Source organism: Apodemus sylvaticus, chromosome 5 (assembly GCF_947179515.1).
Source record: "Apodemus sylvaticus chromosome 5, mApoSyl1.1, whole genome shotgun sequence".
Lineage (NCBI taxonomy): Eukaryota > Metazoa > Chordata > Mammalia > Rodentia > Muridae > Apodemus > Apodemus sylvaticus.
Genome location: NC_067476.1, coordinates 154501820 through 154527776, shown reverse-complemented (window position 1 = coordinate 154527776; position 25957 = coordinate 154501820). Strand labels below are relative to the sequence as shown.

At 48.9% G+C, this 25957-nt stretch overlaps 1 protein-coding gene across 2 annotated transcripts in view; it reads left to right on the top strand.

The window, feature by feature from the left end:
• Positions 1 to 2027: 2027 nt before the first annotated feature.
• Zfp64 (ZFP64 zinc finger protein) overlaps positions 2028 to 25957 on the top strand; it is a 57386-nt gene continuing 33456 nt past the window's right edge. The window contains exons 1-5 of one of the 2 annotated variants that reach the window (XM_052184399.1): positions 2028 to 2466; positions 3289 to 3522; positions 14026 to 14187; positions 14888 to 14950; positions 18938 to 19189. In XM_052184399.1, the coding sequence (XP_052040359.1) occupies positions 2421 to 2466; positions 3289 to 3522; positions 14026 to 14187; positions 14888 to 14950; positions 18938 to 19189 (757 nt within the window). In that variant the 5' untranslated portion in view covers positions 2028 to 2420. The remainder of the gene's footprint in view (positions 2467 to 3288; positions 3523 to 14025; positions 14188 to 14887; positions 14951 to 18937; positions 19190 to 25957) is intronic. The other variant, XM_052184398.1, reaches the window with a different exon arrangement.

The following is a 25957-nucleotide window of genomic DNA, read 5'->3' as shown; positions in this document are numbered from 1 at the left end:
CATCGCTGGTAAACTCTACCAACTCAACCCCAGACACTCGGTGAGCACAATTAATATCAGAGAAAATATATCCCGATTGATTACCCAACCCCTGGAGATAAGTGAAGTAGAAGAGGTAATTAAACACTCCTCCGAGGTGTGTTTGAAATCTTTGAAACCTGTCTCCTGCTTCAGACTCTGACCTCGCCTACTGTCTCCTTAATGTCACCCAATGTGGCAGCTTTGGAGATGGCTGCCTGTACGTTCTTCCTGGGACTAGCTCACAACTGCCTCTTATAACTTCTTTGGTGACAGTGACCCTGTCAAATAATACTCCCTCCCCATTCACCAACTACACTGAGCCTGGTGTCACCCTGACTCCATTTTATCATATCACCTTCTTTGGCGGGACAAACTGTCTTAAAGCATCTGGGACACATTCCCTAGACTGCAACAAAACCATAACCTTGATGCTTCATCTCAGCCCCAATGCCCTCCCATTCCTATCACCTTGATTCTTTGTGGTACTCAGGTCTATCAACCTAGTTGGTCAGGAGTTTTCATGCTAATATTTCTCTTACCCAAGTTGGGGGTGATACACAGAAAAGAACCCCTACTAATTCCGGTTGTGGACTCAATAGCTGCCCGACATGATACAAGTACAGTTCAAATCCTGCCCCTCCTGGCTTCTCAGACATAGCTGCGGGCATCGCCACTGGGATGGAGGCACGGGGCACTTCCCTGATCGTGTAACATCAATTTTCTCCCAGATTATCCAGGACCCCCCAACAGGTAGCCCAAACTAAACTCACTCTTCAAGGACAAACTGACTTCCTGGCTGTGGTGTTACCCCCAGACTGCTCTGATGGAGACGAGATCTTCTGACAGCTGAAAAAGGTGTCCTTTGCCTTGGAATGCTGCTTCTATGTCACTCAATTAGTACAGTCAAAACCAAAATTCAACAACTTCAAACAGACCTCCAAAGGAAAAACAAAGTGAGGTACAATTCAATGCCTCCAACCCCTGGACTTTTGAAAAGTCCATATGGAAGTGAATATTTTCCCCTTTATTCTACTCTTACGAATCGTACCCTCTTTTATCAATTTCTTCTCCTCTGGACTTTTTCCGATGACAAATTTTTTTAAAAATCTCTGATCAAACAACTAATTTACTGTTACGGGACTACGGACCGCTAGCCACAGAGCCTGAGTCTCAACCTGCTATCGAGAGTGCCCTGAAGTCCACGATCATCAATGCCCCGAACATGCGACCACCCCGGACAGCAGGAAATAGTCCAAGGAGCACTGCACTCGACATCACCCCTTTCTAGTTCTCCCTCTTTTCTATTGAACAAAAGGGAGGAATGTTCGTAATCAGACATTTCCCACCACCTGCCCCAGGGACCCTGCGACAGCCGGTTACATCATCAGTAGGCGCCAAGTTGAACTAAATTCCTTCCCTGCGCATGCGCCACCTGCCCCCCCCCCCAGGGGCGGTTCTTCTTTTTTTCCCTCCATCCTTGCTCTCCTCCACCCTTCCCAGAGGCAGCCAATCTAGGCCCCTCCCCCAATACACCGCTCAGAGTGAGTGATGTCTGACCCTCAGAGTGACTTTGTAGCTTACATCATAACAGGAAATAAGTAAGGGTTAGTGTAACCTTCTGGGTAAACTCAAGGTCAGTTCTTCAGTGCAAAATCCTCTGGAGGAGTTGCAAATAATTGTGAGCCACCTGATATGGACACTGGGACCAGAACTCCTTTATGAAAGAGCACGTGCTCTTAACCACTGAGCCTTCTTTCCAGTTCACCATCCCCAACCAGTTCAAACAAGCCCCACGAAGCGGAGCTCCAATGTCTTCTCCTACCCACTCTGTCACTAATTAATTAACTTATTTATTGTATATGCAGATGCGTGAGTCTGTTTCCACCAAGTGAGCTGGCAAGAAATCAGGCTTGGTGACGTATGATCTCCCTACTCCGGCTGAGCCACCTCACGGGCTCAACCCGGCAGCAGGGCAGAGGCCCCGCCCCGGTGTTGCTGCTGCTAGATTGGCCATAGCACCCCGAATTGGGGCTCCACTCTCCCGGGTCTGCAGCGCATCCTCTTGGCATCCGTGGAGGAATGAGGGTCTCCCAGAAAGCAAGGTGCAAAGATGCAAGGCAACCACAAAGTCCCTGGCATGCCCGGGATAGGGTGGAAGGATCCCGGTCGCTCAGGACTTCATGCCCAGGAACCTTCCCGGTTCCCCGGGAGAGCACAGCCTGGAAGCCCAGCTGGGTGCTGGAGGCCAGCGCCCTCTAGATAGCGGAAGTGGCGCTGGTTGTACATCCGTCCCCGCCTCGTAGAGTTGGGAGAAGACTGGCTGGTGTGGGAAAAATGCAAAGGAAAAGTCTTTGCATAAGCTAGAGCGAGCCGCGAGCGTGGCCCCAAGGTCTGAGGCCATGAACGCAAGCGGAGAAGGAGACACTTTTTCCGGATCGGTCCAAAGTAAGTGCAGGAGCCTGGCCCAGACAATCCAGCAGGCCCGGGGCCGGGATCGGGGTGACGGCGCACCTTGCACCCACGCCCCCGTCAGCTCCGCCGGCGTGCCAGGCTGGGAGCCGCCTTGAACTCGTGCAGTACCCTCCCGGAGAGGCACGAGCAAGAGAGACCACGCGGTACAGACTGTCACCGCCTCCCCTGCCCGCCGGGTGGAGTTTGGGGCACAGCAGAGAGAAGGAGAAAGTGGGGTGACCCAGGCTGACTGGTAGGGAAACTTCTGCCTCAGTGGCTCAGGTTGGAGCAACCCTGAGGGGCTCGCGGGCAGGTTTGCAAAGCCATCCCGGCACTCAGGGTAGGGGATGATGTAGGCATGAAAGACCTGGCTGGTTGGCTTGCTCTGAGTTTGGAATTCTATTATTTTCCTGACATCATATAAGCTAGTGGTATCTCTAGTGCCTTTGTTCCCCCCACGTATGGACCGGCCAGCTGCTGGGTCCATCCCCTGCAGGTCTCTGAGGGTGGGGCCCGGAATCCCAGGCCTGGAATCCAGGTCTGCTGCCTGGAGCCCCAGAAGTTTGAAAAGCCTTGGACAAGCAAACACTTGAGTCAGCTTGCAGATATGACAGCCACTGGCTCCCCAAACTTGCCTGAGTGTCCTCTGAACTCTGAACCCCTGTCCCCAGCCCATACCATGTGTCTTCCGGTGCTGTGGACTTAATGTTGTGTTTGAAGAGGGGGTGATGTGGGTCATCCATTGGCCAGGTATGCCCCTGCCATGAAGCTGGTCTGTTTGGAATTAATCTGTAACTTTTCCTTTGTCCCGTGAAGTCCCAGGAGGCACCACAGTGCTGGTAGAGCTGACACCAGACATCCACATTTGTGGCCTCTGTAAGCAGCAGTTCAGCAATCTCGATGCCTTTGTGGCCCACAAACAGAGCGGCTGTCAGCTGACCACCACGCCCGTGACAGCTCCCAGCACGGTCCAGTTTGTAGCAGAGGAGACAGTACCTGCCGCCCAGACCACCACAACAACCATCAGTTCAGAGACTCAGACTATCACAGGTACAGGGCGGGGAGGGGGGATGGAGAGAGGAGGGTGACTACAACCCCCACCTCTTCAGGGTCCGTTAGGAGGCTTGCCTGCTTTGGGACTCTTGGTCACTGATTCATCATTATTATTGAGGATGTTGGGACAGTGTTTTTCCATGTAGCCCAGGCTGGCCTTGAACTCAGAGATCTGCCTGTCTCTGCCTCTGCCTTTGCCTCCAGATGGCTAGGACTCATTATTTTTAACCAGCACCTCTGGGAAACAGGTGCCGGAGAAACAGCTGCCAGACCAGGTCTGGAAGCTGCTAGCTCAGATCATGTGAGTAGTGAGATATGTCACATGTTTAAATGAAACAAAGGCCAGGTTTCTAATCCAAACCTCAGGATGCTGAGAAGCAGGTCCTCGCAGATGTCTGGGGTGGGGTGTGCATGTGAGCCCTGTGTTGGCATCAGTGTGTGACAAAACAAAAAAACATTGTGTGGATTTTGGGTTTTATCTCATCTTGATTTTTTTTTAAATCTGTAAATGAACATCTGTCTGCCCCCCTTAAACAAACGCCCTCCTCTCTCCATGCAGTTTGTCAACATAAGTTATAGAGGCTTCAAAAAGTTGAATATAGACAGTCTGGGAAGGGGGGGGGGGGCGGGCATAGGCCTGTGATCCCAGTGTTCAGAGGTGAAGGCAGGAGGATCTCGAGTTCAAGGTCATCTCTGGCTACTTAGTGAATTCAGGGCCAGCCTGGGGGGGGGGGATTAATTAACGAAAAAATGTACAGAATGAAACCATCAAGAGTTTGGGGTCTGGGGCTGGATGCCTCACTGGTTAGGAGTGCTAGATGCTAGACCCACTATGGGCTGCTTACAGATGCCTGTAACTCAGCTACTGGGGATCCAATTCCCTCTCCCAGCCTCTGAGGGCATCTGCACACACGTGTGCATACACACAGGTACGCATAAATAAAAGTAAAATAACTCTTTTATGTTCCAGGGTGTGTGTTATTCACACACATCTACATACACCTACACACACTTGACACATATATAACCTGCGTAGAGTGAACAGACAGCATCTTTATAAACGTTCAGATCTCCAGCGTGGTGGGTGCTGTGGGAATTGAATGGTACAATACTTCTTCATTGGACCTGCCCTCCCAGAGAAAAGGAATAGTCAAGACTGCAATTGAGGTTACTTTCTCTGCAGAAAAACAAAGTCTAAAGATAAGCATATTAAGAAAAAGTCTGAGCCGGGCGGTGGTGGCGCATGCCTTCAATCCCAGCACTTGGGAGGCAGAGGCAGATTTCTGAGGCCAGCCTGGTCTACAGAGTGAGTTCCAGGACAGCCAGGACTATACAGAAAAACCCTATCTCAAAAAAAAAACAAAAAAGAAAAAAGAAAAAGAAAGAAAAAGTCTGCAACTCACGAATATAAGAATCCTTCCTATATAAAGAACATCTAAGAACCAACAAAAGTAGCAGAAAAGAAGCAAGTGGAAGACTCAATAAAAGATAGCAGATGACTTACAAGGGTGTGCTGAGCACATGGGGTGGGGGCAGTCCCCACCAGATGAGAGCAAGGTGGATTAAAACTAGTGTTCTGTATATAAAAAACTCCTGTGCCCTGGAACATTTTGTGATATTTTTAAAATTTTAATTCTTAATTTTTAAAAAAAGATTTATTTATTTATCTTACTTATATGAGCACGCTGTAGCTGTCTCCAGACACGAGAGAAGAGGGCGTCAGATCCCATTATGGATGGTTGTGAGCTACCATGTGGTTGCTGGGATTTGAACTCAGGACCTCTGGAAGAGCAGCTGGTGCTCTTAACCGCTGAGCCATCCCTCCAGCCCTTAATTCTTAAATTTTAAATCTTTAAAATTTACTGGAATACTAGGCTCAGAGGTGCCTGCCAGCAAGCCTGATGACCTACGTTTGATCTTGGCAAGAACCCAGTCCCAAGGGGTGTCCTGTGACCTCCCCCATACGTACATGCACTATCGAGTGTCGCACATGCACACACACACACATGAATAAATGTGAAGGAATGAATCGATAAACTATCCTTAAATCCCTTTAGTGGGTCTGTTTCTAAGTATCCTGTAAAACCTGACAGCAAATGAAAGCTGTTCATTACAGCTTATACGGTGCAGAAAGTCAAGGTTTTATATGTAGCCATCAGGAGAGAGGTGGGTAAACTATGTCTGACACGCCTCAAGCATCTGGGCCTCAGAAAAGGGACCTGATGTTCGTGTGACAGGACAGGTGTGTGCACATCAGGACAGGTGTGTGCACATGGAACAGTGTTAATAAAAGCTTCCAGGACAGGAAGCAAAATCAATGAAAGCCTATGGGGGTTTTATTAGGGCATAGCAGGGACTGTGGTAAAGTGGAAAAACCATGCAGAAAGCGGCTGTTCTCAGGGTCTGCCCAGTCTGTGCCCCACCATACATGCCCTATCACAGAGGCAGAGGCAAGAGGACAACCTTAGAGTTGGTTCTCTCCACCGTGGGAGTCTTGGGGTTTGAACTCAGGTTTATCAGCCAAGCCATCTCAACTGCCCAAAAGCACTGGCTGCTCTTGCAGAGGCCGAGTTCAAGTTCCAGCACCCACATGGTGGCTCACAACCATGGTCCAGGGGATCCAGTGCCTTTCCTCTGGCTTCCCAAAGGCATTTCGAGAACATGGCACACATACTTAAAGCCCACATACACATGCACCAACATGGCACACAAATTATACTCAACCCACACACACATGCACATAGAACAGTCTCTGGCAATAGCAGAATTTCACAAGTATTTTTAACGCCTCCAACATATGTGTCCAGAAAGTTTTCAGTACATGGAAATAAATCTTCAAGGAAGTGATCAAGAAAAAACAGAGAGACAAGAAGTCACCTAGGAGGTGGCTTCCTGAGACCTGCTGTGACTTGTTTGTATTTCAACTAGATAAGGGGAAACTGCCTGTGGGAAGAGATAGGTCCAGGAAGACCCCACGGATCCAGGGCTGCTCTGGACGAGTGCTTTGTCCCTTCTCCTCAAGGGCCTCTCCCTGAAGAGATTTTGACCTCCTGACCTCAAAACGCAAAGTCCCATTAAGAATTGAAAAACTGAATTGTGAGGATCTCTGCCACATGGAAGCACAGAGCTGTGACTGCCCGAGGCCTTTGGGACTCGGACATCTGTGCCTTTGTGTATCTGCTGCTCCCTCTGCTGGAAATGCCTTTTCCAGCTTTTCCTGCCTGACGCCACCTGTTGACCAGTGACATCTACACACACTGGCTCTGGCTTCTCTAGCACGCGCATGCCCTCTGTCGACCCTGTAGCAGGGTGAATTCCTTGCATTTTCTCCAGTGAACCCCATTTCTTAGCAACCTAGAGCCCTGGAAGGAAGTATTCCTCTGCCTGAAGCTCAAATTGATTCTTATGCTTATATCTGAGCTTCCTCATCTTAGCTTGGAGGCATTTTCTCAAAGAGCATTTTCTACACACACACACACACACACACTCACACACACACACACACACACACACAGGTGCCCCTTCAGGCCAGGTCATTTCCCCTGGTGAAATGATCATTGGAGAAGCAGAGTCCAGGTCCACCCATGTCTGCCCCAAAGATGAACATCTCAGTCTTAGACTCTGCACACCCAGCGGCGTCAGTGACAGTGGCCTTTGACAGGAGAATTTTTACTTTCTGGATCCAAACAGCTTAAATGTCCCATCCGTGGGAAGCTGACCCCACAACCAAATAGCAGGCCCCTCTTCACCTGCTCTCAGCCTACAGGTACCCCGTGGGTTCGAACAACCCTGGGTCCTCTTGGTACTCAGTTCAGGAATGGTACAGACAACAATCTAAGCCCCAGAAATAGACCCTAAGCCAAGAATCACATCCCACCACAATGGATGGCTCTGGCCACAGCCAGACCTCTTCATGCCTGGGCTGCCACAGGAATTCTGTGATAGTCCTCTTGGGCAGGAATGGCTGCCGGGGCCATTGTTCAAGGTGCAGAGTCTGTCATGTGCTAAGTACCTCAGGTGTCTAAGTGACTTAACTGTCTCTGCCCCAATCTCTGGACTCTGCACTGACCGCCACCCACCCACCCACACACACACCCACACACACAACCAGTAACTGTCAGTTCCAATACCCACTTGTAGATCACAGTCCTTGGGGGACTTATTTGACACCAGCACCCAAGCAGCACCTAGGAAGAAATCAGGATTTCTGAGGCAGAGATTCCAATGTGAGTATGATAAGCTCCCCAGGGGAACCAAGTCTCTAGCAGATTGGAAAGTCACTCACTTGGCCCAAGGCCTCAAGACCTGATGGCTCCCACGCCTGATACCACCCTTGATGGAGCCAGGCCTCTCTAACTCTCACAATTCTTACAACATGTCCCCCAACCCAGAAACAGGGAGGAAAAGGCCTATTTCCCAGACGAAGAAACTGAGGCCAGAGCCAGCAAAATGGCCCCGTAGGTAAAACCTAATATCCTGAATTCCATCCTGTGGAGGACTCACATGGTATAAGGAGAAAAAAAATTCCCACAAGCTGACCTCTGACCTCTCCATATGTGCTGTAGCACACGCATACAAACATAAATGTAACGAAGAAAGAAACTGAGATTGGGGAGGTGAGGGTTTATTTACCCCTCATTGCTCACTCTCTGCCTCAGGGCGACTCAGTGATCCCAGGTGACTAGCACTATCACTACAATGACCCCAGCTGGGGCCTGGCTGCCCCTGCAGGGTGTCACCCACTCACCCACCTTGACGTTCAGAGCAGCAGTGGCCATAGAAAATGAAAGAGTGGCCTTTGGAAAGAGAGAGAAGATATTCCAAGATGGGGTCTGGGGGTCGTAGCTAGGATATCGCCATGTCTCCCACTGGGATGCTCCTGAGAGGGATGCGGTCAGGATAGGAGGCAGCTAGAAGCCCACTGGAAGCCTGAGTCAGGAGGCCCACACTTGCCTTTCAAGAGGGTTATAGACATCAAATGAGCTGACCTGTAGAGGTCGGACAGGCACTACCCTAACCTACCCCCCACTCTGGGGGCTTCTCTACCACCGCAGCCTCCCAGTTAGGACAGCTGTGAAACCGAACATGAAAGGTCACATTTTTTCAAGCCCCACTGACCTGGTTTGAGTCCCGTATCTCAGAGAAAACCTCCATCCCACAAACAGGCATCATGGCCCCCTTTTGATCCCAGACATGAAGGTCAAGAGTTCAGTGTGCAGGGGATTTCAAGTCCAGATCAGGCCAACTTTAGTAGCTGGAGTACTGGTCAACCCAGAGCCACTACGTTTCCTCCTTCAGCTTTGTAACTTTATGAGGTAGACACAGAGGTGATCCCATTGACTGGAGGGGAAACTGAGGTGAGTGTGTCAGAGTCAGGGTCACTATTGCTGCCAAAGCAACTTGGAGGGGAAAGGGTTTATTGGCTTACACTTGCACATCACTGTTGACCATCAAAGGAAGTCAGAACAGGAACCTGGGGCAGAGGCCATGGAGGAATGCTGCTTATTGACGTGCTCCTCACGCCTTGCTCAGTCTGCTTTTGTTTAAAACAGCGATTAATTCTCAACCTATAGATCGCAAGCCCTTTGAGGACTGAACAACCTTCCCAGGGATCACCTGAGACCTCCAGAAAACGCATATTTACATTGCTATTCACAGCTAGCAAAATTACAGTTATGAAGTAGCAATGAAAATAATTTTATGGTGTGTGTGTGGGGGGGGGTGGTCACCGCAACACGAGGGACTGTATTACAGGACTGCAGCGTTAGGAAGGTTGAGAGCCACTGTTCTAGAACCTAGGGTGAGCTGGGCCCCTCACATAATTCTTTCATTAGGGAAATGCCCAGCAGTCTTGCCTACAACCCAGTCTTCTGGAAACATCTTCTCAGTTGAGGATCCTTCTTCTGACTCCAGCTTGTGTCAAGTTGACATAAAACTTGCCAGTACCACCGACCCCTTAGCTTGACAAGCTCGGCACATTTCAGTTAGAACCTTGCATTTACCATGTATCCCCAAGATGACATGCTAATATTAATATCACAATATAAAGCACAAATGACTTGAAAAATCCTGTAGTCCTTATGAATTCAGACATGATAAATGTTCTGTCCAGTCTCTTTAAAATAACCAACTTTGGGACTGGGGAGGTGGTTCAGCGGTTAAGAGCACTGACTGCTTTTCCGATGGTCCTGAGTTCAAATCCTAGCAACTACATGGTAGCTCACAGCCATCTGTAATGAGATCTGTCGCCCTCTTCTGGAGCGTCTGAAGACAGCTACAGTGGACACACATATAATAAATAAATAAATCTTTTAAAAAATTAAAACAAAATAACCAATTTCTTTAAAAATTTCAAATAGAGGGCTGGAGAGATGGCTCAGTGGTTAAAAGCACTGACTGCTCTTCTGAAGGTCCTGAGTTCAAATCCCAGCGACCACATGGTGGCTCACAACCATCCTTAATGAAATCTGATGCCCTCTTCTGGTGTGTCTGAAAACAGCTACAATGTACTTACATAAAATAAATAAATCTTTTAAAAAAAATTCAAATAGCTTTTAAAAGGTAACTTCTTTCAGCTGCGGGCTCCTGTAAAAATCAAAGTTAAGTTAAATACTTTAAGAGGGAAGAGGCAGTGCATGTCACAGTCTGAACAAAGCAAAGCCAGACTCCCAACAGTGCCAGTTAGTCAGTGTTCTATAGTCTGGGATTCACTCACGGTCTGACTCCTCGGAGGGGTTTCGGTTGCTTCTCCAGCTCCGCCCTCTGCAGCACACACAGCCTGTCTTTGGCTCCGACTGGCTCCACTCCACTGCTGCTGCTGGTCTTGGTGGTATTCCGTGGCACCGGCATCTTCAAAACTGCTGGACTCCTTGCTGCCACTGGGCAGCACTTTCACCAATACCCTCTCCCTGCCAGACAGTGCCAAGCCTCAGCTGATCTCCAGGAGCCCTTTTTACCTTCAAACAAGAACCATCTGGTGACTCTTATACTACCATGTCCGACTGCCAGCACAAAGCACAACCTTGGCCCTGTCTGGAGTACAGCGTCTGTGTGCTGCCTCTCGAGACACACATTCCGGAAGATTTTACCTCAGTGATGCTGGCCTCTTGTGAATCACCACTAACGTCTCAGCTCTAGCCGACCAACATCCCTTGTCCCGGCAAAGCAAAGGTTTCACTTTGGTGCGTCTGGTCTCTTGTTGATCACAGCTGATTCTTCACCCCAGCTGACCAGAACCACAGATTCTTCATGCAAATGGCCTGCGAGGGTCTTTGCTTCCTTCTGAGACGTCACAAGCCAGGCCTCCATCATCATCACTTCTCTGAACATCCTTATCCTCCAGGAACAGCTCACTGAGCTGTCAACACCAATGGCTTTCCTAGCCAAAGTCCATCCACAGTCCTCCCCAAAGCATGGTCCAGTCTGTAACAGCAATACTCCACTATCGTAGTACCAGTTTATCTTAGGGTTACTAATTCTGTGACGAAACACCATGACCAACGCAACTTAGAGAGGGAAAGGTTTATTTTGGCTTACACTTCCACATTGTAGAAGGAAGTCAGGACAGGAACCTGGAGGCGGGAGCTGACGCAGAAGTCACGGTGTATACCTGACTGGCTGTTCCAAGCAGTGCCTCTCATACCCAGGAGCTGTCATTTAGGATGCTTTTTAGAACCCACATCCGTGGGGGCACCCGCAGATGTCTGATTTAGTAGGTCTGGCATTCAGGCTGAGAATCTGCCGGTCATGAGTCCGGAGGTTCCAGCTGGGACCGGGCCCTGAACACACTACGCCTGTGAGCGACCTCTCAGGACATTCTTTCCGTTGAGAAAAGTGGAGGCTGGAATAGCTCACTTGCCAAAAGCCGTCGGAACTCAGGTGTCATTCGATGTGAATCAGTGACAGTCCTGAGGATGCTAGAAAGGTGCAGGTGGGCACACCTGGGCGAGCCAGAGATCAGAGTGTGTGCTTAAGAAGTGTGATAGAGAGCCAGGCGGTGGTGGCGCACGCCTGTAATCCCAGCACTCTGGGAGGCAGAGGCAGGCTGATTTCTGAGTTCCAGGCCAGCCTGGTCTACAGAGTGAGTTCCAGGACAGCCAGGGCTATACAGAGAAACCCTGTCTCAAAAAAAAAAAAAAAAAGAGTGTGATAGAGGGCTGGAGAGATGGCTCAGTGGTTAAGAGCACTGGCTGCAATTCCAGAGGTCCTGAGTTCAATTCCCAGAACGCACATGGTGGCTCACAACCATCTGTAATGGGATCTGATGCCCTCTTGTGGTGTTTCTGAATTAGTACAGCTACGGTGTATTCATAACATTAAGTAAAATTTTTTTACAGTGTGATAGAGGAAGAGTCTGAAGAGATGCGTGCTGTTGTTAAACCTGGGTCCTCCTCCCAGCCCCATGCTCCCAGAACTAAGACTCAGACTCAAAATATATTTACAGATACCTTGGCCATATAGCTAGGCTCTATCCTGACTAGATCATAACCAAACTAACCCAATTATTTTAACTACATTCTGCCACATGGCCTGCGTTCAGGTACCATGGGTCTCTCGTCACCTCTTTTCAGAAGTGACCCTCCTGCCTTCTCTCCCCCACAATTCTTTCTCCTCTCAGATGTCCCACTTCTCTTTCCTGCCTAAGCCATAGGCCACAGGCTTTTTAGTGGATAGGCGGTGCAACCATACAATACCTAGGATATTCTCTGTACAGGTGCATGGTGGTAGCTGATTCCTGCGTGCACAGTCTTTACTTGTTTTTCATTTGTTTCTGGGCACGTATGTGTGCCTGTGTGAGTGCACACCGTGCGTACACCTCTGGAGTTACGAATGGTGGTGAGCTGCGTCATGGTTGATGAGAACCACACCCAGGTCCTCCACAAGAACAGCCGGTGCTCTTAACCACGGGGCCATCTCTCCAACCCCTCTCATGATTATTTTTAAAGGGGTTCACATGCACTCCACATGGAATCGATGTTTCCCCATGAGGAAGCCAGCATGGGATGTTCTGGGCACCGGAGGTGAGGGCGGGGACTTTGATGTGATTTGAAAAAAAAAAAAGTCAAGCCAGAGCAGCTGCCCTTCAAGAAAACCTTCCTGAGGAGGAAGAGGAAACCACAGGTTAAAACCACAGCTGGAGAGATGGCTCAGTGGTTAAGAGCCCTTGCTGCCCTTACAGAGGACCAGAGTTCAAGTTCCAGCACCCACATGGTGGTTCACAGCTATCTGTAATTCCCATCCCAGGGGATCCAATGCTTTCTTCTGACCCACAAGAGTACGAGGCACACACACGATGCCCAGGCAGACCCACATTCGGGCAAAACACTCATATGCATATAATATAAATAAATCTTTAATAATGAGGGTTTGGGACATGACCTATTCGTATTAGATTCCCTCCTTACTGTGACAGTCTCTTAGGCTTCATTTTCGATGACCTGGGTGGCTTTTGGGGTAAAGTATTATGCCAGCTCTTATAAACTGGGTGTCTACTGTGCATCTTATTTAGCTGGGTCTGTGGTTCTGGAGGGAAATGACCTGTGGCGCAGATTTCTCTGGCAGAGCAGCGCTAAGTAGGGATAGCAGGTCTGGGTTGATTTAAAAGACAGGGAAGGTGGTTGCTGCCTGCTTACGTCCGAGGCTTGAAGCAGGCAGTGTTGGCTCTCAAGACTGTCACCGGGCTGGCCTCTCCACCTTGCCTGTTCTGATGAACATAGAACTCGGCCTCCCATGGGCAAGCGCTCTTAGTAAAGGAGACAAGCCCTAAACCAAGAACATAGTTTACAAAGTGAGCACAAATATGTGTGTGTGTGTATATACAATAAATACATATTACATAATTATCTATTATATAATTATGTATAATGTATGTAATATATTGGCATGATACATAGATAAATATTAAATGTATAATATATAATTATATGTTATGTGTAATTATATATATGCAAATAATTCAAGACTACTTCTACCTTATTTTTTTATGATATCTTACTTGATATTTTGGTTCATGTTTACTTTTACCTCCAAATTGCAGTGAGACTGGGGGGGGTGCCACACTCGGGAGAGTTTTGAGAGAAGTCTAAGACCCTTAGGAAAGTGCCTTGTGCATCCGCCTACCGTTAGCAATGTCTACATGGGATCAGTGTTAAGGACATTTACTGCCAAGAGATCTGAAGCCAGGGCTTCAGAGATGGCTCGACACTTAAGAGTACTTGCTGCTAAGCCACGGGGACAGGTTAGACCCCAGCATATTCCAACTCTTAGCGATGGCCTCTGGCCTCTGCATGGCGCGCGCGCGCGCGCGCGCGCACACACACACACACACACACACACACACACACGGCCAGTACTCTTAACCATCTTGCCACCTCTCCACCTCAGGCACTTGATTTTCGAATGAGAAAGGAAGGTTTTGCCACAGAGTTCTCTTGTACCCCATTGGCTAGAGTGAATTATGTCTGTCATCCTATGGAAATTCATAAGCCCTGCACTCTTTAGTTTCAGCTCCAGAGTTCGTCTTTGAGCATGGCTACCAAACGTACCTGCCCACGGAAAGCACTGACAACCAGGCAGCCACCGTGATCTCTCTCCCCACCAAGTCACGCACCAAAAAGGCCACAGCACCACCTGCTCAGAAGAGACTCGGCTGCTGCTATCCAGGTAAAGGGGCTACATGCATCACGTGTGCAGAAAGGGGTTCTTCTTAGGGTTTGTTTTAACGATCGGGACACTGAGGCCCGGCAGCGTAGATCTAGCAGACCCGGAATTCACTATAGAGCTTTGGTGGGCTTCAAACTCACGATTGTCCTGCCTCAGCCTCCAAGTGATGGAATCAAAGCCAGCATGCACAGAGTCTTTGAAAATTCTGTGGTTTTTCTTGAGATTTATGAATGCTTTGCCTACACACAGTCTGTGCCTCGAGTGTGTCTGGCGCCCACCAGTCAGAAGAGGGCATCAGATCCCCTGGCATTCGAATTACAGGTGGTGGTGAGCCTCTGTGTGAGTGCTGGCAACTGAACCTGGGTCCTCTGGAGGAGTGGCCAGTGCTCTAGCTGCTACCCCATGCCCAGCCCTCAGTACCCTGCTTCTCCAGAGTCGCTAGTCTCCCGTAAACAGGAGAGTCAAGTGTTTGTCTGTCTCGTTCTCTCACGCAAGCATCTTTCTAAGCCTACAGGCCGTGTCGTAAAGTGTGAGTCCGTGCATCCCTCTGCTGGCTTCCTGTGTTTTTTGAGGCTATGCCAAAGCAGTGTTGTGTGTCAGGCACAGGGCATCGTGTCTTTCCCATGTTGCTAGCAGTCTCCACACAATGAAGGAAGTCTGCCGTTCTCCTCTGAACGTCACCTTCCCTGGGCTTTTTCAGGTTGCCAGTTCAAGACCGCCTACGGCATGAAGGACATGGAGCGACACTTGAAGATCCACACTGGTGAGTGACAGGCGGTCATTAGCTAGGGTGCCCTGAACACCCAGCCTGTGAGGAGCTGGGGACCTAGCGATGCCAGACATGCAACAAGGCCCAAGCCTCACAGAGAGCAAAGGAACGTGGGTACAAAGTAAATTAAGATACCGCTTGTACCTGGGATTCGGGCAGAAACATATCTAAAGTCCAGCAGTGAGTAAGTAAGCGCTCAGCCAGGGGACAGGGAACTGCCCTGTGAGAACTGATCTGCTATACGTTATTCATTAGCATCAGATACAGATGGCCTCCATGCTGGAGGTGAGGTAAGCGTCTGTGTCTGCAAATCACACTAAGAGAGAGAGAACTTTTTCAGTGCTGGGGATCAAACCAGAGAATGCACACGGCACAACCACCTTAGATTTATTTTGTACATCTTCTGAAGTCATTGCTGCACGGCTGGCCTGAGGGTACCCTGACTGGCCAATTAGGGAGGGTACATGAGGTTCCTGCCCACAGAGCCACTACAGCACCCACCAGGGAACACCAGTTGGTGCAAATGGCAGTCCGTGGGCACAGGGAGCGCCAGGCAGCTGACAGAGCCGAGAGATGGCCTGTCCGGGAATTTGTAACCTGACTGCTAACCATTTCAGTAAAATGATTTTTTTGTTTTTTGTGTTTTTTGGATTTGGGTTTTTCAAGACAGGGTTTCTCTGTATAGCCCTGGCTGTCCCAGAGCTCACTCTGTAGACCAGGCTGGCCTCAAACTCAGAAATCTGCCTGCCTCTACCTCCCAGAGTGCTGGGATTACAGGCGTACGCCACCACCGTCCGGCTATATCAGTAAAATGATTTTATGTTTGCAATGTTGAGGGTCAGGACCATAAATGTGCTCTGCCCACTGAGCTATATCCCAGCTCAACAAAATTATGTGTTCTTGGGTTTTGTTGTTGGTGTTTTTGGTTTGGTTTGGAGTTTTGTGACAGGGTTTCTCTGTGTAGCCCTGGCTGTCCTGGAACTCACTCTGTGGACCAGGCTTGTCTTGAACTCAGAAATCTGTCTGTGGATATATTCTTTTTTTAAAAAATATTTTTTATTTTATGTATGTGAGTACACTGTTGCTGTCCTCAGACACACCAGAAGAGGGCATCAGATCTCATTACAGATGGTGTGAGCGGGTTGCTGGGATTTGAATTCAGGACCTTCAGAATGGTAGTGAGTGAGTGCTCTTAACCACTGAGCCATCTCTCCAGTCCCCTATTTTCCTTATTTTAAACTTTATTTTGCATGTGTTTATGTGCATCCACACATGCTCACATGCACACCACTGTATCCCCCTGTGAAGGGGATATCCTTGTGACGATCGGAGTCAGCCATCATGGTCTGTTCTTTCCCGCCATGTGTGGGTCCCAGGAATTGGATTCGGATCACTGGATATGATGGCAGGCGCCGTTAACCCTTGCGAGCAAGGTTGCATCGCAAGGTTGCATGTCTCTGTGCCGTTGTCTGTCTCTCTCTGCTTCCTTCTTTTTACTGGTCAGCTGGGAAACTGATCCAGTGTTTTACGGCTCATTCATCAAGTAAAATCACTCAGCCTTGCTGTTTAATGATGTGGAAAATATGTGGAAAATAACTGTAGAAAACCAAGTTAACAGGGAGTGGCGCAAAACCTGCTGGAAAAACAGAGTTCTGATCCTAGTCCCAGACTTATTTTATTTTAATATTGATTGGTTGATTATAGGTGGCATTCTGCCTGCATATATGCCTGCAGGCCAGAAGAGGACACCAGATCTCATTACAGTTATGTGGGTGTTGGGAATTGAACTCAGGACCTCTGGAAGAGCAGCCAGTGCTCTTAACCTCTAAACCATCTCTCCAGCCCACTAGCCAGCTTTTTAAAGAATATGAAACAAGGGCTCTTCCAAAGGTCCTGAGTTCAATTCCCGGCAACCAACAACCACATGGTGGCTCACAACCATCTGTAATAAGATCTGATGCTCTCTTCTCGTGTGTCTGAAGACAGCTACAGTGTGCTCACATAAATTAAATAAATAAATAAGTCTTAAAAAAGAAAAGAAAAAGAAAGAAAAGAAAAGAAAATGAAACAAAACAATCCTCAGGACCTTGGAAGAGTGAAGTGTCTAAATCAACGTGAGGGGCTAGGGGTGTGGCTAGGGGGTGTGGCTAGGAGGCGTGGTTCGGGCGGTACATCTCTAGCCTGATAAGTGTTCAGAGTCATTTTTGGCTTCTTAGCAAATTCAAAGCTAACCTGGGACTCTGTCTCAAAAAAATAAAGACATTAACTGGCAGAGTTTTTTGTATTAAAAGAAAAATAAACCCATATACCAAAGTTAATTAATTAAAAAGAGGTGGCCCAGTCGTAGAACACTTGTCTAGCAATCCCAAGGCCCTAGCTCATTCCCTCACAACAAACACACACACCTACCCCACGGGGCTGGTGAGATGGCTTAGTGCGACTTCCTGACAAGCCTGAAGACATGAGTTCGATTCCAAGATCCACACTGGTGAGGAGAAAGAACCAACTTCTGCAAGTTGCCCTCTGACCTCCATACATGCCCTGACGTGCACAAGCCCACACACAGACCCCCCTCCCTCTCTCTCTTCCCCTCCCCCTTTTTCTCCCCTCCTCCTCCCTCTCCCTCTTCCTTTTTCTCTCTCTCTCACTCACTCACACACACACACACACACTCAATAAATAGGGACGCTACAGGTCATAGCCCTTGCTATGGTTGATGTGTTAGACCAAGCTGCTGTACCAAAGACACCTAGACAGCACCTAGGCAGGATTGCTGTGTGTCCGTCACATAACTGCGCAGAGGGGTCAGGCAGCTGAGGAAGGCAGGCCACTGGGGCTCAGGGCTGCGAAAAGGGAATGACTAGAAAAGATGGCTGTTTCCTGTTACATTAATGTCCTTCAGTGTGTGTGTGTGTGTGTGTGTGTGTGTGTGTGTGTGTGTGTGTGTGACAGAGAGAGAGAGAATGTGTGTGAGTGTGAGTGTGTGTATGTGAGTGTATGTATGTGTGTATGTGTATATGTGTGTGTGTATGTGAGTGTATGTATGTGTGTATGTGAGTGTGTGTGTCATTGTGTGTGTGTGTGTGTGTGTGTGTGTGTGTGTAGCATAAAATAGTACTTTAGTATGGGAAAGATTTAAATATCAAAATAGGCAGTTAAGAAACTGTCAGGTGCCCAGCAGTGGTGGCGCACGCCTGTAATCCCAGCACTCTGGGAGGCAGAAGCAGGCGGATTTCTGAGTTCGAGGCCAGCCTGGTCTACAGGACAGCCAGGGCTACACAGAGAAACCCTATCTCGAAAAAAAGAAAAGAAAAGAAAAAAAAGAAACTGTCAGGTATGGTGGGTGCACACATTTAATCCCAGCACTTGGGAAGCAGAGGGAGGCAAGTCTCTGTGAGTTTGGGCCAGCCTGGTCTACATGGTGAGAGCCTTTCTGAAAACGGAGGGGGGGGCGGGGGGGGGTGGGATTGATAGCCAAAATTAATAATATGATAGAAGCTGAGAGAGGTGGACAGCACATTTATGCCAGACCCTCTGAGGTTTAGGGAACATGGAGTATCAGGACAGAAATAACATCCGCACCAGGAGGTGAGCGGAAAGGCTGCTTTATTTTAAAGCCTGGGGTAGTGAGCCTCGCCTGGAATACCAGCACTCAGGACCTGAAGGCAGGGAGGTTCAGGCCAGCCTGGATTACATAACAAATTGGAGGCCAGCCTGGGCTACAGGATCCATCTGGAAACAACACAATATTTTTGTTTATTTAGTTGCGGTGCACTTTTAATTAATAAGGAATTCGTACTCATCTTAGGGGGGGGGAAAGCTTGCAAATTCCAATATGCAGCGTATCCCACCGTGCCCTGTGCCTGTGAGGTCTCTTAAACAAGGCCGGGGCCTGCAGGTTAGTCCTCTTAGAGGTGTTGGGCGGCAGATGTTAACCTTTCAATCTTGTCTCCCCGCCGCGGCTCGCGCGTGCACCCAAAGGTGACAAACCCCACAAGTGTGAGGTGTGCGAGAAGTGCTTCAGCCGGAAGGACAAGCTGAAGACGCACATGCGCTGCCACACGGGTGTCAAGCCCTACAAGTGCAAGACGTGCGACTACGCGGCGGCCGACAGCAGCAGCCTCAACAAGCACCTGCGCATCCACTCGGACGAGCGACCCTTCAAGTGCCAGATCTGTCCCTACGCCAGCCGCAACTCCAGCCAGCTCACCGTGCACCTGCGCTCGCACACGGGTAAGCAGCGCTGCGCGGGCCTCCCACGGGCACCTGCCTGCCAGGGGGCAGAGCGGGAGGAGGTGGGGCGGGGGCCTGGTGGGTAGAGAGAGCACTTACCCAGCATGCATAGGGCTGCATCCTCAGCTCCACTTTCCAGGCACACGCCCTGTAATCACAACCCTGGAGAGGTGGAGGCAGGAGGATCCGGAGCTTTAGGCCGAGCTGGGTTATACGAGTACCTGGTCCCTGTTTTTAAAAGAAGACCTTTTATAAATTATTATTTTTAATTCATGCCTTGGCAGTACAAAGCCCCACTACCACATAAACCAGTGGTGGGCAACCTGTAATGTCAGCCCTTGAGAGGTGGAAGCCACATAATCGAGTTCGAGGCCAACCTGTAAGGAAACCCCGTCTCTGAAAACCACATTTTTAAAAATCCCTGTCATCGTTGTTACCATTTTTAATTCTCGGGGTTGGGGATGTGGCTCCATTGGTGAAATAGCCTGTGTGAAACCCCGACTTCAGTCCCCAGGCTTGTGTGGTGGCAGGAGCCTGTTACCTCCATAATCAAGAGGCAAAGGCAGGAGGATCAGGAGTTCAGGGCCATCCTTGTCTGCACACAGCGCGAGGCCAGCGTGGCCTCAAAAAAACAGTTTTAAAGGAGCCAAGATGACTGTCAATTCCCTTCCCTACCGCGCTGACCTACGGTAACGATGGAGCCGTTGTCAAGTTGATAGATTTCCGTGTGTTTTTATGTAACTGTGAAAGTGTGGAGTTGAGAGACTGTAGTCAGCATTACAGTCTGTCAGGTCAGTCGGTAATTTTTAGATGATGCTGTAAGACCCCCAAAAACCGAGGGCACCCCAGCACCCCATGCCTCAGGAGGTGACACCCAAATCACTCGCGAGAAACAGTCTTGATGCAATAGCATGAGGATTTCTTTATTCCAGAATTCTGGGTTCCACAGCCATACACCGCGCAGGGTTAGAGGACTGTGGACCCCGAGTGCAGAATTGGGACAGCTTTTATAAGTTTACAACAAAGCCCACGAATCACAAACCAATCATTTCTTAGCATGGAGAGCCCTCGAAATGCGAGCCAATCGATTTGTACCACTCCATAGTTTTTAGGCCAATCAGTTTAAATTATCGGGAGCCCACGCTCAGTGGACCAATTAGTTTCCTATTTTCTTGGAGTCTATAGCTGCATGAACTCCTGGATAGGTAAAGGCGTAAGCAGTTTACAGAAGCAAGATAAGCTTAGCTCATTTCCAGTTACCTTGTGGGGCCAGGATCACCTATTCAAGGCCTTTTTGCTAGCTATTAGTATATAGTTTTGCTATGCTCTAAACAAAGGGCGGGCTCTGGAATGTGACCTTTTACCTAGTTTCTAACAAAGAGCATAAAGAGCGGGCTCTGGAATATGAAGTGTTTGGGGCTCCTTAGAAGGCTGGAGTTAGGCTGTATTTTCTGTTCTTTCAATGCCTTGGCACTTTCTAGTGCACTTTGATGGCAAAACACACAGCAAGGGCTGAGGATGTGGCTCTGTGGTGACACTTAGTGCATGTGAGAAACCCTGGGCTGAGTACTCACTCTGCAAAACACAGTCACACACAGCAAAGCTGGCAGAGTCGGAGGCTCGGGTTACAATAGTGCTTCTTTTGACTTGTGTATCAGTAAGCTAATGATACAGCGGTGCCTCGTAACAACCATGTCTGGATGGTGTGTTATAGCAGGTATTATGTGCCTCAGGTCAGCAGGAGTTGCTATTGATGTTGGCTCAGACTAGCCACACTTGTAAGAAGGCTGGGCGGTCTGCCTACGGCTGCCAGGGAGCGGCTGGATCGTGAGTTTGGCAGCTGTGTGCTGGTCTCGGCTGGGGTGACCAGGCTGTGCTCCATCTGTTTCTGATCCTCCTCCGGGGCTGTGGCTGGCCCAGGCTTGGCTTCATCATGGTCACCACAGAGGAACAAGCAAGCAAGTCCAATGTGGAAGTCCAGCGAAGCCTCTGTTTGCACGTATTCACAACCAGCATGTTGGCGCCTAACCCAAGTCACAGGTGCCAGGGATGTAACTGAGCTCAGCCATGGGACAGGCTACATGGCCCTACAGAGTGCTGGGATTACAGGCGTGTGCCACCACCAGCCACCACCGCCCAGCTGTCTTTAAACTTTCTTATTTGGTCTTTCATCAGAGGACATGAACTTGGTTCAAAAAAAAAAAAGAGAGACAAAATATAAGTCACATGGCTACATAGTGGTACCTAATCTCACACAACGCCATCAAAGTCCGTTTCGGCTTACCTGGTTGAACTCAGTTGTATTAGTGACATCTTTAGATGCCGTAAAGGTGTCTCTCCTAACGGTTTAAATGCGTGCTAGGTGTGTCATCTTCGTGAAATATTCAATTTGTTTTCTATCTGCTTGTGACAATTATACAACTTAATGTTAGTAGTGCTGGGTTTCAGCTGCCGGTCAGCCAGATGCCAGGCCATCAATCATTTTAACTGAAAGTTAAGTAGCTCTGTGGTTTAAATGAGCCAGCAACGTTCCCTAAACCCTTCAGTGGGACGCTGGGGGCGGAGGGCGCAGTTACTGGCTACTGAAGAACTTTCACCATTTCTTTAAGAAATGCATTTAAGACCAGACAGTGGTGGCGCCTTTGATCCCAGGACTCGGGAGGCAGAGGCAGGCGGATTTCTGAGTTACAGGCCAACCTGGTCTACAGAGTGAGTTCCAGAGAAGCCCTGTCTTGAAGAGAGAGAGAGAGAGAGAGAGGAAGAAGGAGGAGGAGGAAAGAAAGAAAGAAAGAAAGAAAGAAAGAAAGAAAGAAAGAAAGAAAGAAAGAAAGAAAGAAAGAAAGAAAGAAAGAAAGAAAGGAAGAAAGAAAGAAAGAGAGAGAGAGAGAAAGAGCCAGGTGTGGTGGCACACACCTGTAATCCCAGCACTTGGGAGGCAGAGGCAGGCGGATTTCTGAGTTCGAGGCCAGCCTGGTCTACAGGGTGAGTTCCAGGACAGCCAGGGCTATATAGAGAAACCCTGTCTCAAAAAAAAACCAAATCCAATAAACAAAAAAAAAAAGAAAAAAGAAAAAAGAAAGAAAGAAAGAAAGAAAGAAAGAAAGAAAGAAAGAAAGAAAGAAAGAAAGAAAGTAAGTGCATTTAAGGACCAGCCAGAAATACATATACATTTAAGGCTAGGCGGTGGTAGCGTACACCTTCAGTCCCAGCGCTTGGGAGGCAGAGGCAGGAAGATCTCTGGGAGGACAGCCAGGTCTACACAATTAAGCCGATCTCAAAAAAAAAAAAAAAAAAAAAGCAAAGAAAACAATCAAAATATTTAGGGGTAGAGAGATGGCTCAGTGGGTGGAAACGCTCACTTCTTGTTAATGTGAGTTCAGTCCTCAGGACCCACATGGTAAAAAGAGAGACTGGCTCCCACAAGTTGTCCTCTGAGCTACACACACACACACACACACACACACCAAATTAACCAATTAGTAAATAAACAATAGTTATAAACACTGGGATGTAATTAAAAGAAATTAGACAAATATTTACAGGGTCAGAATGATGGCTTAGCTCTCAGCACTGCCCTTGCAGAGGCCTGAGGTTTGACCCTCAGCATGCATATGATGCCTCTCCGCCATGTAACTCCAGGCCTGGGGATCTGTGGGCACTGCACACATCTGCCACACAGACATAACACAGAATGGTCAAAGTAATTTTAAAAAGATGTTTGCGTTGGAAGTAAAAAAAAAAAAAGGTCGGGGTACAGTGATGTATACCTGTAATCTCAGCACTTAGGAGAGTGTAAATAGGAGTTTACAGTCACCTTCAGCTACATAAGGAGTTGGGGCTAGCCTATGCTACAAGAGATCTTGTCAAAAACAAAAAAAAACCACAAATCTCTAGCAAATCGCTGTTAACTCTTCAACCTGGCTGTGAGATTTGGCTATCATTTCTGCCCCGGATTTTTGTCGCTAACGGAACTGATAAAAAGAATAAAAGGAAAAGAAAGATGGAAATGTTTGTCATTCTAGTTTGAGCACGTGGAATTTGTCGCCCAAGGATCTCAGGGTTTCAAAGCAATCCATGCAGTTTGTGAAAAACCGATCTAGAAGAATCTGTAGTTCCGAGACCTGCCGCTAGGTGGCTACTCACTCGCCGCCAGGAGCAGGTTACCTGCTCCGATTCTTTCAGTGGTTTTATTTTTAATACCCGTCTCAGTGTAATCGGTTTCTTCTGGATTCCCGTGGTTTTATTTTAGTTTGTTTGTGCTATTTTATCTTCCTGTAGAAGGGTTCCGTGAGTTTTGCCAAACTTCTGGAAGGGTCGGGGGGAGTATGAAGGCAGGTCAATGATTACCGACAACACCAGTGAAAGGGCCAGGAGATAGCTCGCTCAGTCCGTGTTTGCCACTCAAGCACGAGGACCTGAGTTCGATTCCCAGAACTCAGCTGGGCATAGCGGCCGACAGCGAGGGCGGAGTCGGGAGAACCTCAAAGGCGCGCTGTTGGCCACCCTAGCCTACTTGTTGGCCCCCAGACCAATGAAAACCCCTTAGCTCAAAAAACACAAAGTAGGGCCTGCGAGTCGGGACACGCGCCTTCAATCCCAGCACTCCAGAGGCAGGGTGGAGTTCCAAGTTCGAGGTCAGCTCAGAGTACACAAAGACAGAAAGAAACACACACGCAAACACATACACATACCTCTGGCCTCTGCATACACCTACGTACCGTCATTTAAAAACTTCCTAGGAAATACATTGGGCTGTAAGGGCCAAATAGCTGCAGACACGGCCTTTCACCTATGCGTGGCTGAGGCTCGTTTTCTCTCTGTTGCTGTGTGAACATTATAACCTAAGGCAGATTGAAGGAAGAACGGGCTTACCCTATCCGTCCCAGGTCACTGAGGAAAGCCAGGGCAGGAACCGAAGCAAAACCCACGAGGGATCCGGCTGCCTGGCGCGCCACACCCTCTGGCTTGTTCTCGGCTGGCTTTCTGATGCAGCTCAGCCCCACCCACCTCAGGATGGTGATGCCAACAGGGCTGCCCCGCCCCCATCAAGACATTCATCACGGGCGTGGCCGTAGACCAATCTGATGGAGGCAGTACTTCAAGAGAGAGCCCCGGGTGTCTCTGAGTTGTGTCAAGTTGACGATTTAAAAACTAAGCAGGGGTGGGGGGCTGCAGAGACGACTCCGCGGGTAAGAACACTGACTGCTCTTCCAAGGGTCCTGAGTTCAAATCCCAGCAACTACAGTTGGCTATCTGTACAGGTGTAATGTACTCATATACATAAAATAGATAAATCTTTTAAAAATAAAATCTAAGCAGAGAGCTGGAGAGATGACTCAGTGGTTAAGAGCACTGACTGCTCTTCCAGAGGTCCCAAGTTTAATTCCCAGCAACCTCATGGTGGTTCACAACATCTGTATTGGGATCTGATGCCCTCGTATGGCATATCTGAAGACAGCGACAGTGTATTCTCATACATGAAATCATTTTTTAAAAAAACTTAAGCAGGGAAGTGGCCAGGTTTAAACAACTGTGCTGCCCAGCATGGGTAACCCAGGCTTCAGGCTTCAGCACAGGAAGAGATGGCCCTGACCCAGCAAGCTTTAGCTCTGAAGCCAGCAGGGGCCAGGGTTTGGGCCACAGCCTGGTGCTTCCAGCTTCCGGCTCAGGAGTTAGCTTGCCTGATGCTAGTGGCATTCGGCTATGTGAAGTGTTGTTTAGTTCGGGCATCTCCGTTTTCTGAGATAGAATTAAATCGACCCCTGCGAGTGACTCTTGTCGAGGGCACTGGGCAGCTCGGGGTGACGTTGGCCCCGAGCACGTGGTCTCGGAAGCCCAAGAGTGAGTGCGGACCACAAACCCATTGCCTGGTTTGGAACCAAGCCCTGCCACGTGCTGCTAGGTGACCGTGAATGCGTCACGGATGCAGTCTCAGGGCCCGAGTCCCGTGTATAGTCTACTCAGAGGATGTCGCCAACAGGGACAAGGCCACCCTGTATCGTGCTTGGCGTGGGTCCTACTGTCCCAGAACCAACCTAAGCCCCCGACTGGCTGTTAGCCCGCTTGCCTGCACAGTCGGCGCGGTCCTGAGGAAATGCCTCAGCCTATAAGAGCTCGGATGCTAGATTCCACATAAAGAGCCGTGGAGCACAGCTGTGGCCCCAGCACTGGGGTAGCAGAGACAGGCGGATCCCCGGGGCCCGGTGGCCAGCCGGGCCCAGTTTGTGAACTCCAGACCCCCGAGAGACCCTGTCTCAAGGGAGGTGGTCAGCGTTCCCGAGGGTGACCCCTGAGGTTGTCCTTAGACCTATGCAGACACATACTTACTGCATATACACACGAGCGCACACGGAAGCACACTGCGCTGGAGAAGAAGGCCCTTGCCTGACGATCGCTGCCCTCAGTGATTCAGAACTGGCACCGGGAGAGTGAAGAATTTGGGAAATCGCATCCACTCAGATGTTTGTAATTCAGTCTTCCCCGTCATCCTTCAACAAACACAAATTCAAAACAAAAAACAAAAACCAAGAAGCTGGATTCTGTGACTTTTCCCCACAGCTGGCAGTAAATGAAAAGTAAATCTTGTGCAATAAACACGTCTCTACTAATAAAAATCTGCAAGAATTATCCTTGTGTGTAGCCATCATGTGGGCGGTGAGAGGGACCTCATGAATGCAGTTTGCCACTGGCCTGTCAGGAATATGTTACTAAGTCTCTGAGGACGCTCGGTTCAATCAAAATTCAGAAGGACTAAGTTACACAACTGTC